Here is a 13,467-nt window from a genome sequence, read left to right as displayed (position 1 = left end):
AATCTGAAGGTTATTATGATCAGCACGAGCTCACAAGATTAGACTCCTTCAGCTGATATGTTGATTTCCTGCTGATCAAAATGCCATAGTGTCATCAGCATATCATTTTAACTTCTTGCCTCTTACCGTAGAAGAAGTCAAGAACCGTTGCGGGACATCAGCCACTGTGATAATTATGATTACTGTCATTGTGCGCCCAACATTTGGTTTGTTTATATTACCTCTCTCTTTCTTCCTTCAGGGTCATCTGTCGACCAAACAGCCGACATGTTCTCCAACACCTCATGCAACATGTCCACCAATGATTCAACGTCCTGCTCTCCTGTGGATGATGGAGTGGGGACGGCAAGTCCATATAAAGCTCTGGAGATGTTTTTTATCGCCTTGGTGACAGGATCTCTGAGCTTTGTGACTGTCACAGGAAATATTTTAGTCATGCTGTCCATCAAAGTAAACCGCCACCTACAAACCGTCAATAACTATTTCTTATTTTCATTAGCTTGTGCTGACTTGATCATTGGTGTTTTCAGCATGAATTTGTACACAGTCTACATAATTGTTGGCTACTGGCCACTTGGGCCAGTGGTCTGTGACTTGTGGCTAGCTTTAGATTATGTTGTCTCAAACGCCTCAGTGATGAATTTATTGATCATCAGCTTCGATCGCTATTTCTGCGTGACTAAACCCCTAACATATCCAACAAGAAGGACAACAAAGATGGCAGGGTTGATGATTGCGGCAGCATGGATCATGTCGTTCATCTTGTGGGCTCCTGCCATCTTGTTCTGGCAGTTCATCGTTGGACAGCGAACAGTGCCACCCAGAGAGTGTTATATTCAGGTACAGCACATAAACCTTTTGTGGTCATTTATACACACAGAGCAGGGGAAAAGGAAATAAAATATACATTACATGTACATTTACTGTCTGCCAAGCTTTTAAAAATGTTTTGTTTTGGCAGGAGCGAGTTTGGTCGAGAAATATAGGAGATGTTAAGGATAGTTATTGATACCAATAACTGCCTTAATGTCAATAATTTTAGCTATATGAATTAATAATAACAGGGCACCACCATGAGATCAGTTACCAAGAACCAAACAGTGGATAGAGTCTCAAAAAGGGCTTTTCACTTAAGATGTTAACGATTAAAACGATTAAATTGCACAGATATTCATAGAAAAGTGTTCTTGAGATGTACAATAGCACTTATCAGAAATACTGATCAACAATCAATATTCCTCCAATTAATAAATCAATCAATATCCTTGTCCAACTACACAACTCACAAGCAGCTATACAAGTAAGCTACAAGTAAGCACCAGCAAGCATAAAAGGGCAGCAAGCAAGCGGCAAGTGTGTGTTAGTGAGAGAGAGACAGAGAGAGATGCCGTGTTTGGGGTGAGGGAGGAGAGAGAAGATGATGGACGTGGCCGCGTCAGTGGCTACGTCACAGGAGTTTCAAGACTGCGAGGCTTGAAAAAGTTAAGACAAGCACAATGGAGGATTTACACGTCTATGAGCTCAATATTTGGACATTTAAGGTGTGTGTGTGTGTGTGTGTGAATGCCTGCAAAGATGTGTGAATGTGTGCGTGTGTGTGTCAGTGAAAGAGCGAGAAAGATAACACACAAAAACAGTCAGCTCAGAGTCTGCCAACTGCGGCTCTGTTCTTTTAACGGATAAAGTGTAGCTTACCAGCTTTACCACAGTGGAATAAACTACCACATGACAAAACAAAGCCAGATGTTGCGGAGCATAATCAATATAACATGCTGAGCACACGGACACAATCATCAAATACAGTGATTGAGGTATCTAAAACTCGAGCTGTCTGTTGATTTCACAGCACAGTTTGGTTTATACGGTGATGAAGCTTACATTAATATGCTAGCATTTACTGTCGCTACCCACACAAAAGCCTTTTACTTGAGACTGCTTTGGGAGTGATTAATGTGTGTTTCAGTCCATCCAGTGCATCCAGCGTTTCTTCAAGCTCAGCTGTGATGGGGCCTTTAATGGCAGCCTGGTCCTCGTAGGCAGTGGAGGAAACAGCAGAGATTTGATGTAGTTGAAAGAGTGCAGTGATTAGTTATCCTTCTCTTTCTTGAAGAAAACAATTAATCATTAAAATGATTAAAATCGTCGGAACAAATCATCATCAGGAACAAAATGTGTTCAGTGATCAAGGACAGTCTGTTACTCCTCCATCGAGTTAAAGGACAGTTGTCTGCGTTACATAAAATACAAACATTTAATTAGGACCTGTGCACCTCCTGTAGCGACTCACGTAGCAGCGAAGAGGCGAGGTGAGGCAGAGAGCGCTGGTTGTTATAACCTTGATGTCATCAGGGGATTCCCCTGAGTCCCAGTGGATTTTGTCCAATAGGAAACCAGGATTTGGATTAAAGACAAGTCTGACACTTAGGTGTGATTTGCAAGGCCTGATGGGGTTTTGGTGGTATTTTGCTCTCTGTCTTGAAGCTATATTTTGGTTGCCTTGCTACAAGCCAGCTTGCCTACTTATGAACAATGAAGAGGTGAACCTGAAAATGGAAATACCATCATATACCATTGTACTAACAGCCTGCACAGCCAAAAGTAGTTAGCAGAGATTAAAAATACTATCAGATTAGCTCACTAGCGGCCATGCTAGCTCGGCTACCCCCATTGGTCACGTTACACTCAATCAGTGGTCCATCCAATCCCCACATTTGATGTGTGCACCATGCATGACATCACACATGTGATGCATGTGTATTAATGCAGAGAAAGTATTACAATGTAAAGCAGTGCAGTACAACACCACCACTAAATAAAACCAGTTTAAGCAACACAGTATCAATAAAAACTAAACGATTGATTTCAGGGTTTTATTTGATTGTTTTAAACTGTACAAGTGTAGGTGACAGACAGGGTTTCTTTCTTTCTTTCTTTCTTTTTGCAGTTCCTTTCTAACCCCGTGGTGACGTTTGGGACAGCTATAGCAGCATTCTATCTTCCTGTCATTATTATGACAATCCTGTACATCCACATCTCCCTAGCCTCCAGGAGCAGGGTCTCCAAACAAAAGCCTGAGAAGAAAGAGAAGAAGGGAATAAAGTAAGAGCATCAGTGGAATCAAATAAATGATAAAGAGGTCACAGATGACTGAAAGAAACAAAACTTGATAAAGCACAATGCTATTATAATAAAAATATTCTGATATTATATATTATAAAATATGTGAACCTGATTAGTATAGAGTTGAGTGGTCTTTCCTGGATTCAGGTTCAACCATCACTCTCTTACTAACTGCTAATAATGCACAAGTGACCTGAGTATTTTCCTGCATTTTGTAAATCTGCAGTTTGTCACGATCATGGGAAAATAGTTAACAAGCGGGTCAGTCAGTTTTAAAGAGGCTACAGATGCATGCCACCCAGGCTACATCAATTAATCAAAAAACACAATTTGCTGCACACAGAATCACAAGCAATTAATTAACTGATAACCATTTGTGATTTGTGTAATGTGCCCATTTCATTTTTAAATATCAAATATAAATTTAAATCACATGTACTCTGTGAAAAAAGCAATTGCCATTCTAGTAATTTTTTTTTTTTCAGGACGCCCAGCTTGATGAAGAGTCACCTGTTAAAGCAGAACAATAACAATGAGGCCAGTCCTCAGGCCAGTCCCCGTTCTACTCCCAAACTCAGTCTGGACTCAACTACCACTGCACTGGAGGCTGTAAAGAATGGCAGAGCGGAGGAACCAAAGCCAGTTCAGCCACAGCCTCTTTCACAGCCCAGTCCAGGACTTACACAGGTACTCATACACCAGTAAATGGTAAATGGACTGTATTTATGTGGCGTCTTTCTAGTCTGACGATCACACCGATGGTACAGCATCGGAAGCAATTTCAGTTTCAGCCAGTGGACAACTGCACTACCTCCCGAGCCACATTGACATCACTGTTTATGTATACCCACCAGACTTTGCTCAGCAGTGCGTCAGCTTCATGTCTTTACTGTGTGGTAGCTGTAGCTATATACAAAAATTCATAGTTTGTTAGTGTATTATTGTGGTGTTGTCTAAATCTATCTATCTGTCTATCTATCAAGGAAAAAGAGAGCTCCAATGATTCGTCCACAGCTTTTATTCCACCCACAGAACCAAAGGACAACACCAACAAGCTGATATCTGAGGTTGGTATATATGTGAGTTTGCTTTATTTCCTGGGGTTTGGAAAATTCCCCACATCAAAAATAATATGGACATTTGCCAACTTTCCTTGTAAGGCTTATGAACACCACATATGCACAGAAGAGAGCTGCCAAGGTTTCAATTATTATCATTTTAAACCTGCTGTCTCAAGATTGTTAGTCATTTATCTCGTTTTCTCGGGATAAACAAGTCACTTTCTTCTAACAGTATTCATAAAATGCCTCTTTCTTGATCTTGGGAAAACCAAAGGCAACAGGTATCAGGATAACAGGTTTGTACAAGAGAACAAAAAGAATTTCTTTGTCGAATCTCAAGTCAAATGTATATGACACAACAAATACCTTCAAATAAACCAGTGATTGCATTAGGATCTGTAGTCAAAATGCATTCAACTGCTGCACAAATTATCTTCATAATTCTCAGATGTGTGACAAAAATTCTCATTGTGTAACTCACATAAAAAATATTTCAGCCAACTGTCAGAACCTTTCAAAGAAACATTTTAAGTTTTCTTCAGCATCAAAGTAATCTAGCAATACTTGTGGATACATCTATGAGTACAGTGCAAACAGGAACTGCTAATAGCTAATGCCACTTTTACATGATCTCCATTTTCAGTCATTTAAAAACTTTTACGAAAATTTAGCTCTCAATCAGAAATGCTACAATATGCGTTTATTCTGTTTTGATGATTTTTTTGTTTTATTTTGCCATTTTTGCGTTGAGTGCACATAATGAAACTAAAGTAATTCCAGTTTTTAATTACAATTCAGTGCAAAATATACACGTTCAGTATGCATGTTGTTAACATCCCAAGTCACCCCTGTACAGGAAGTACTGGACCGCCTCTCCATCTAAAGCGTCCGATTCTCAGTCCTACAACTGAGCTGATGACAAGGAGACACTTATTAGACTAATTACCTACATCTGGGCACCTACCCTGCATCCTCTGGTGCATGTCCTTCTTGGTGATTTTCCACTAAGGTTTTGGCCCCTCCCATGGTTTGGTATAACCCACTAGTTACAGCCTACGTGACTTCCTCATTTAGGTGTTGCTTACTGGAAAATTACTTAGGAATAACCGAACATCACAAAGGGATCAATTTAGTACTAATATATGTCTATTATTTACTTTTTGCTAATTTTGAAATGAATAAAAGTAAATAATATTCAGTCCTCTTGAAATGGCACTTCTTTCTTTTTCCCTTTTAGAACTTCAGAGTTACACCAACAGTTCCACACAATATAACTAAATTTAGGCTACCTCCAGGACAAATTTACACCAAAGTCAGTGAGCCTGCATTCACCAAGCACCCACACACACTCACAAATTCTGATTTCCAGAGCTCCAGTGTTCCTCTGTGGAGATAGGAGAACCTACCAGAAGGACAACCATCTCTGCAGCACTCCACCAATCAGGCCTTTATGGTAGAGTGACCAGGCGGAAGCCTCTACTCCGTAAAAGGCACATGACAGCCCGCTTGGAGTTTGCCAAAAGGCACCTAAAGGACTCTCAGACTATGAGAAACTTTTGAGAAGATTCTCTGGTCTGATGAAACCAAGATTGAATTCTTTGGTCTGAATGCCAAGCGTCACACCTGGAGGAAACCAGGCACCTCTCATCACCTGGCTACCTTCCCTCAGTGAAGCATTGTGGTGGCAACATCATGCTGTGGGGATGATTTTCAGTGGCAGGAACTGGGAGACTAGTCAGGATTGGGGGAATGTTGAAGGGAGCAAAGTACAGAGAGATTCTTGATGAAAACCTGCTCCAGAGTGCTCATCGATCTCAGACTGGGGGGAAGGTTTACCTTCCAACAGGAGAACGACCCTAAGCGCACAGCCAAGACAATGAAGGAGTGGCTTTGGGATAACTCTGTGAATGTCCTTGAGTGACCCAGCCAGAGCCCAGACTTGAATTCGATTCAGAATCTCTGGAAAGACCTGAAAAGAGCTGTGCAGTGACACTGCCCATCTAAACTGACAGAGCTTGAGAGGATCTGCAGAGAAGAATGGGAGAAACACTCGGAATACAGGTGTGCCAAACTTGTAGTGTCATACCCAAGAAGACTTGAGGCTGTAATCGCTGCCAAGGGTGCCTCAACAAAGTACTGAGTAAAGGGTGTGAATACTTGCGAATTGCAGTTTTTTATTTTTAATACATTTGCAGAAATTTCTAAAAATCCTTTTTCACTTTGTCATTATGGGGTATTGTGTGTAGACTGATGAGACAAAAAAGGAATTTAATCCATTTTGGAAAAAGGCTGTAACATAACAAAATGTTGGGAAAGTGAAGGGGTGTGAATACTTTCCGAATGCAATGTATATAGTAGTAGTAGAAATATGACTAATAATTATGACAGTTGCGTTGGGCATCAAGCAGGGCCATGGCAATAGGCACAACCATGATCCGCAATCCAGACACAGCCATGATCCATAGGAACCTGCAAGATGAGAAAGCACAAAGGCTCTGGGGAGGAAGCTAAGTTAATAACATTCATTAATGGGACATGAATGCACACAGTGAGAACGGAGGAGAGAGGAGCTTGATGTTTCATGGAAAGTCTCCTGGCAGTCTAAGCCCATAACAGCATGACTATGGGCTTATCCCTAACTATAAGCTTTGTCAAAGAGGAAACTTTAAACCTAATCTTAAACACAGAGAGAGTGTCTGTCCTCCAGACCAGGACTGGAACATGGTGAGAAGAGTTTGATGCCTGATGGTTCTGGTTCTGCTGTTGGAGATTTTAGGAGCCAGCAATATGGGAATTCAGTGTTCATGTGGGGTAATAGGGGGTTATGAGCTGTTCAAGATCTGATGGTGCTTGACCTTTGATGGCTCTGCATCTAAGGAAAAGATTTTAAATTTTACAGGGAGCCAGTGCAGAGAGAATAACTCAGGAGCAGTATGATATTTTTTCCTATTTTTTTGTCAGGACACATGCTACAGTGTTCTGGATCAGCTGGAAAGTCTTTAGCATGTTATGGGGGTAGCCTGTTAGTGTTCCAGTCCCTCCAGTTTAGGGCAGGAGGGAATTTTTTCTGTAATGATTACATTTTATCATAAATGAAGCTCATTAAATCCTGGCAAATCTCTATCTATCTAAAATGACAAGAATATGCGAACAACCAAAAATGTGTTGGAAGGTATTTGCATTTTCGTTTTAATTTCTAGATAGTTCCTTATGCACATGGATTTTTTGCTTTGAGTCATTTATTGTTGTTGTTTGTTTCTTCTTTCATTTTCCATTTTCTGTTAACTGTCACATACAATGTACTCACAATGAACAGGGAACATACCCATTTCAGAAAATGTAACAGCAAAAAAAAAAAAAATCATACTAGACACTTTCTAGATGGGCATTCTGGCACTTTTGTTTTGGTACACAATGACTGTAATCAATGAGTTTTAATTCCAGATTTGTCCGATGTCATGCACTGAAGGTGAACCCCGTGACAGGTCACAGTGGCTATAAAAGTTCCTTAAAAAATCTCTTTGGTTTGTTACAGGCTGCAGCAAATCACAACCCAGTTGCCACAGCAACAGCCAATCCTGCTGAGCCCAAGACCAACTCCGCTTCCAAGTGGTCCAAGATAAAGATTGTGACAAAGCAGACTGGTGACGAGTGCATCACAGCTATAGAGATTGTCCCTCCTGTAGAGGGAGCAGAGAGACATTCAATCCCAATCAGTCGTCCCAGGACTGTGGCACGAAAGTTTGCAAGCATTGCTCGAAGCCAAGTGAAGAGGAAAAGACAGATGGCTGCCAGAGAAAAGAAAGTATGTCCATTTAACACTACACAAACATGAGGCATAAATAAACAATGTCCCTTTACAGTGTCCATTAAATATATAAAAAAGCACAGTCTAAAGAGTAGGTGATAAATTATTTTAAACAGATAGCCAAAGATCCTCTTTTTTGATAATGCTAAAAAGTAAACAAAAACTAGTAGCCTCAACCTTTCTCCATCATTCAGGAGGACAATGGTGACAGAAACTGTCAGATGTAAATCAATCAGTTAATATACAGTAGATAGCCAGGCTGTTGCAAATTCATAGTTTGTTAATAAGTTTATCATGTGTTTATTTTATCTTAGGCCTGTTTTCAACACGCCACCACTAATTTTACATGACTTAAAGATTCAATTAAATGAACAAAAATGATTAACTGAAATATAGTCTGGTATTCCTCTTGCAGGTTTCTATAGAAGCTTTGAAGGTGTGTTCAGATAGAAATTGAATTAGGCAAATAGGCAATTAGTGGTTATGGTTAGGGCTAGGGTTAGGGTAAGGCTCCAGGAAATGAATGGAAGTCTATGTAATGTCCCCACAAGTGATAAAAACACAACATGTGTGTGTCTGTGCAGCTCAGACTGATTTCAGAACTCAGCAGGGGCTACAGGTCTTTCTGATGTTTCCCTCCTGTCTCCCTCCCTTTTCGCTTGTCAGTACATTTATGAAGCAAGTTGATAGAACCCGTCGGTGGGTGACTCTGGAGAGAAATGTGTACCCTCTCGCATCTCTCCTGACATTATATACAGTCACCAAAAACTGACCTCACCTCACCGTCTGTCCAAACACAGTGTTAAGACCGTAACACTGAATAAAAAAAAAAAACAAAACCCAGCGCCCTCCATCCCTTCATCTAGCCCCCTGGATCAGACCAGTGGTGATGATAACACAGAGCCATTAACGAAAAAAACAAAAGTGCTGTTATGTCAATCCAAAAAGCACAACCTGCCTCAACTTTGTCCCGTGGACCACAAAAATGTAACACTTTTCAACCTTAATAGACAAAGCACTTTACAATTTGTATAGGTGCCACTCTCCTGACTGCTCGCAGCTTAACTTGCTGTCAGCGCTCAATGTGTGGCTATGGCAACCACAGCAACCACAGAGAGGGAGAAGATACAGGAGCTGATTCTGCTGACCTGAACAATACACCTTTTAACCAGAAGAGAACAGACAGACCATTGAAGGGAGATGGCCTTGAAGCAACATCAGCTTCTAAGTCTGATTATCTGGTCTTGGACAGTGAACAGCATGTCAGATATTAGTTTGCAAAACTTGTTATATTAATCATATTATATTGTAAACTGTTTTGTCTATTGTAGCCTGAAGCCTGCTCTCCACATCTGCATAATGAGGTTATAGCACAAGCTGGATAGCAGCAGGCTGTGGTGTACAGGCTGTTAGGTGGCGTTGCACCGTGCCATCGCCCATTCATAATACAGAACAAAGATGTCGTGTGGCAGCAGCCATGCCAGCAACCACTCACTGAAAGTACCTTTAAGCTTAAGAAGGTTTGTAAAATCAATGCGCCATGATCTCAGTCACTTTTGGGAAACAAGGCTTCTTCTGTGCTTCTATGTCAATGTTCTAGAGTAGCAAAATGTGTCGTTTCATTGCTAGTATTTCAGTTTATTTTAGATCAGTTTAATAATGAAACTGCAGAGGTCTGAAACCTGGGTAAGTACTTTTGATAATCAGTTTTTCAGAATGACTTCTTGTTTTTGTCATTGTTTCCTAAAGAAGCGGCTACATTTCGAATCAGTATGCACTTACAGCTACAGTGTGCAACAACAGCATACCTTTGACTGCAGAATAGCAGACACAATGCTCATGCTGTTGGATTAAGTATCCCCAACAAGCTTTAATTCTCAGCAAATTGATTTTCATACCACAGAGAAATGAATGAAAGTCTAGTGGCTCTCTTGTTCATTTCACTCTTCCTCTCTCTTTTCTTCCCATTCCCTGTAGGTGACCAAGACTATCTTTGCCATCCTGCTGGCTTTCATCTTAACATGGACACCATATAACGTCATGGTGTTGATCTCAACCTTCTGCCAGTCCTGTGTCCCTGACACTGTGTGGGCTATAGGCTACTGGCTGTGTTATGTCAACTCTACTATCAACCCAGCTTGTTACGCACTGTGTAATGCCACATTTAAAAAGACATTCAAGAACCTGTTGCTGTGCCAGTATAAAAACATAGGTACAAGATGAGATGGAAGGAGAGGACTGAGGGTGGGATGGATGGGTAAGGGGTAAACCGCTGCAAGAATGGGGGACAGAGGAGGGAAGAGAGGAAATATTGTTGAAAGGTGAGTCACAGAGAGCTGAAGGAGCTGTCAGTCATCCCTATTGGTACATACAGACCCAGAGCGAAATGTGACTGTAAAGCAGAGATTCTTTAACCTGCCCAGCTTCCCCCGAAGATGGAAGAAATCACACAATGAGCAGAAACATGGTTTTCACAAAAACAAGCGAAATAACTGCAATGGTGGAACAGGGATTGATGTCGGCTAAAAAAAAAAAAAAAAGTAGAAAATATAGAGGAAGGGGGTACAGATTGGTGGAGTGATACATTTGAATGACAGTACCAATTAGAGTCTATAACTGAGGGACTGCAGCGTGCATGGCTGAGCAAATGGTCTTGCTGGATGGATGGAGGGATGGATGGGAGGGGCTGTGCAAAAGGGTTGACAAACATATGGACTGTAATTTAAAGAAGAGGATAGATGGACAGAAATAAATGACGAGTGCTGACTGACAATGTTACTATAACAACTTTTAGGGAAGGAAAAAAAAAGTGTTTCTATCTGTTGTCAGAGTAGAGCTGACAAGGCAGAATTCCCCATTCTAATTGGACACAAGGCATGCATTTTCTTATCGCTGCTCTAAATACTCATGTGGAAGGCTACTGGTTCTAGATGTCACTAACAGATGGTGGGTTAGTAAAATGATTCTTCAAAGGTTGGCAGATACCAACACAACATATGGACATACAATGCAATCCAAGAGAAGAGGTCATAAATCAGCGTGACTATGGTTATTCAAAATTACCCCAACACAAATGACAGTTTCCTGACAATCCTAGGTCACAAAATGCATGTGGGCACACTAATAATACTCTTGCATCCCCTAATGTATTAACAGTAGCTAAGAAAGCATTGTGAAGCCAGACACTGAATTTAGGTGTCTTTGCCATCCTTCTTGTTTTCATCATCACATTGGCACAGTATGTTCTGGTCTTGATCTAAACCTTCTGCCAGTCCTGATATTTCGTTGGCTATTGGCTGTGTTATGTCAACTCCATTATCAAGCCAGCCCTGTATGACACAACGCTCAAGAACCTGCTCCTGGCCAGTATAAAAATATAGGTACAAGATGAGAGGGGAGGTCAAGACTCAAGGTGGGATCGATGTGGACGGGGTAAACTCCTGCAAGAAAGGGAGTGACAGGATGGGAGAAAGGAAATATTGTTGAAAGATGAGTGACAGAACGCTGGAGGAGCTGGAGAAGAGAAATGGATGACAGAATTTAAAGAAGGGCTCCTTCAAAAGAGAAGAGAAATCTGCAGGAAATAAACAATGGTGTGTTGCTGAAGTGGTTGGTAGAGCATCAATCCCTTTTCAAACATGCGCAAATTCAATTAGTCATCCATGCCATTTGAGAAATATAGCCATAGTTTGCTTTGCAAGATAGTTGGCTGATTGCAGCTAAAGTTAGCAGCCATCCCTCAGTCCGGTTGCTTAACCCTCTGGCTCACTAGTTAGTCGTGAATTGTAATAGACAGTCATTGCAGTTGAGAGGACCAAGGAAGTGAATTAGTATATACCTATACTATCTTTAGTTATATCAGTGTATCAGTGTGTGGTCACAGGTTATTTGTACTGTCTCTTTCAAGCTTGTAAGGACACTGAGCAGTTTGAAAAGTACTATGTGATGTTAGCACAGTCTTATCTGTACTTATCTGTACCCCAAGTGGCTGAAACCACTTTAACCAACCAATTTAGCAGTATTGACCTTTATATAAAGTGGGAGACTACTGAGCTACAAAAACAGATTTAGTCAAGTGTAAAGTAAAGCAAGCATGGCAAAAAAGTAAAAAAAAAAATATCAATGGCATAAAAATAAAAAACCAATATCAACTTTTGACTATGTGATATGGTTGACAGAGCTCAGCGAAAACTACATACAACCATACATTCATACCACCTGATGAAGATTGTCAAGGGCTAAAATGCAGTATATGTTTTTATCTAATGACTAAATTGTGACAATGCAATGAATAATATTTAATGTGTGATGATAATGAAGCTTTCTTAGTTCTACTGGATTGAGACTATTTATTTTCTCAATATATTCAGGTTTGGTTCACGTTTCCAGATTCAGGCCGGGTCCAAAACACTGGATCTGTGGAAAACCTCTACAGTTTTATAATATTATAAAGTTATCGTAGAGAGTGTTAACTGTGATTGTAAACTGCAAGTTAATCTGTGACAGTAACGGAACTGATTGGTTTCAAATTGTCAATTCAAGTCAATTCTTTTGGTAACACTTTATTTGACGCCTATCTCCATAACGCATTATACCTATGCTTATAAGACTATAACAATAAGCATAACACATTATAGAGCATTTTATAATGGCTTATAAGGTCAAGTATTATAATACTTCATGTTTGCTGGTCCCTTGCTAACCGTTTTAGCTGTTTTAGTTTATAAACCAATTACAAATTATGAATAGATCTATAATGCATTATCTATGTGGCATTGTCAGCGAGTTGCTAACAGTTATAACGTATTATTTGACGCCTATAGAGATAGGCGTCAAATCAAGTGTTACTATTCTTTTTGTATAGCAGAAAATCTTAACAGAAGTTATCTCAGGGTACTTTTCATATAGAGCAGGTCTCTTTTAGAATATTATTTAGAGAGACCTAACTATTCCCACCATTAGCAGCTCCCTTTTAACAGGCAGAAACCTCGATCAGAGTCAGGCTCTGGGTGGACAGCCATCTGCCTCAACCCACTGGGTTGTGTTTGTGTGTGAGAGAGAGAGAAAGAGAGAGAGAGAGAGAGAGAGAGGAGGAAAGAGAAAATAAAGTAGCAGTAGCACAATGCAAGTTCCACATATGGTAATGATGATAATAATGATAATAATAATAATAATAATAATAGTTGGGACAATAATAATAATAATACATTATGTTGAACAGGAACATGGAGCCAGTAGGTGGCTTGCAGTCATAGTACCAGACTCTACAGTTCTGCAGGCAGAGACACCTGCAGAGCAGGAGCAGAGACAAGAGAGATGGAAAAAGCACAAAACCACAGGAGAGAGATGTCGAGTTAGTAACACGCATTAATGGGATAAGAATGCGTACAGATGGAGAGGGAGAGGAGGAGAGAGGAGCTCAGCGTATCTTGGGACAGGCATTATTCTTGCCCTGGCAGTCTAGTCATATAGCAACAT

At 40.4% G+C, this 13,467-nt stretch overlaps 1 protein-coding gene across 1 annotated transcript in view; it reads left to right on the top strand.

Annotated features, from left to right (window-relative positions):
• The window catches only part of LOC143315756 (muscarinic acetylcholine receptor M4-like), a 31,261-nt gene extending 19,169 nt beyond the window's left edge, over positions 1 to 12,092 (top strand). The window contains exons 2-7 of the mRNA XM_076723130.1: positions 242 to 840; positions 2,945 to 3,099; positions 3,606 to 3,807; positions 4,104 to 4,187; positions 7,717 to 7,986; positions 9,967 to 12,092. Of these exons, the coding sequence (XP_076579245.1) occupies positions 242 to 840; positions 2,945 to 3,099; positions 3,606 to 3,807; positions 4,104 to 4,187; positions 7,717 to 7,986; positions 9,967 to 10,212 (1,556 nt within the window). The 3' untranslated portion in view covers positions 10,213 to 12,092. The remainder of the gene's footprint in view (positions 1 to 241; positions 841 to 2,944; positions 3,100 to 3,605; positions 3,808 to 4,103; positions 4,188 to 7,716; positions 7,987 to 9,966) is intronic.
• Positions 12,093 to 13,467: the final 1,375 nt, after the last annotated feature.

This window comes from Chaetodon auriga, chromosome 23 (assembly GCF_051107435.1).
Source record: "Chaetodon auriga isolate fChaAug3 chromosome 23, fChaAug3.hap1, whole genome shotgun sequence".
Lineage (NCBI taxonomy): Eukaryota > Metazoa > Chordata > Actinopteri > Chaetodontiformes > Chaetodontidae > Chaetodon > Chaetodon auriga.
This window is presented reverse-complemented; position numbering and strand designations above follow the sequence as displayed.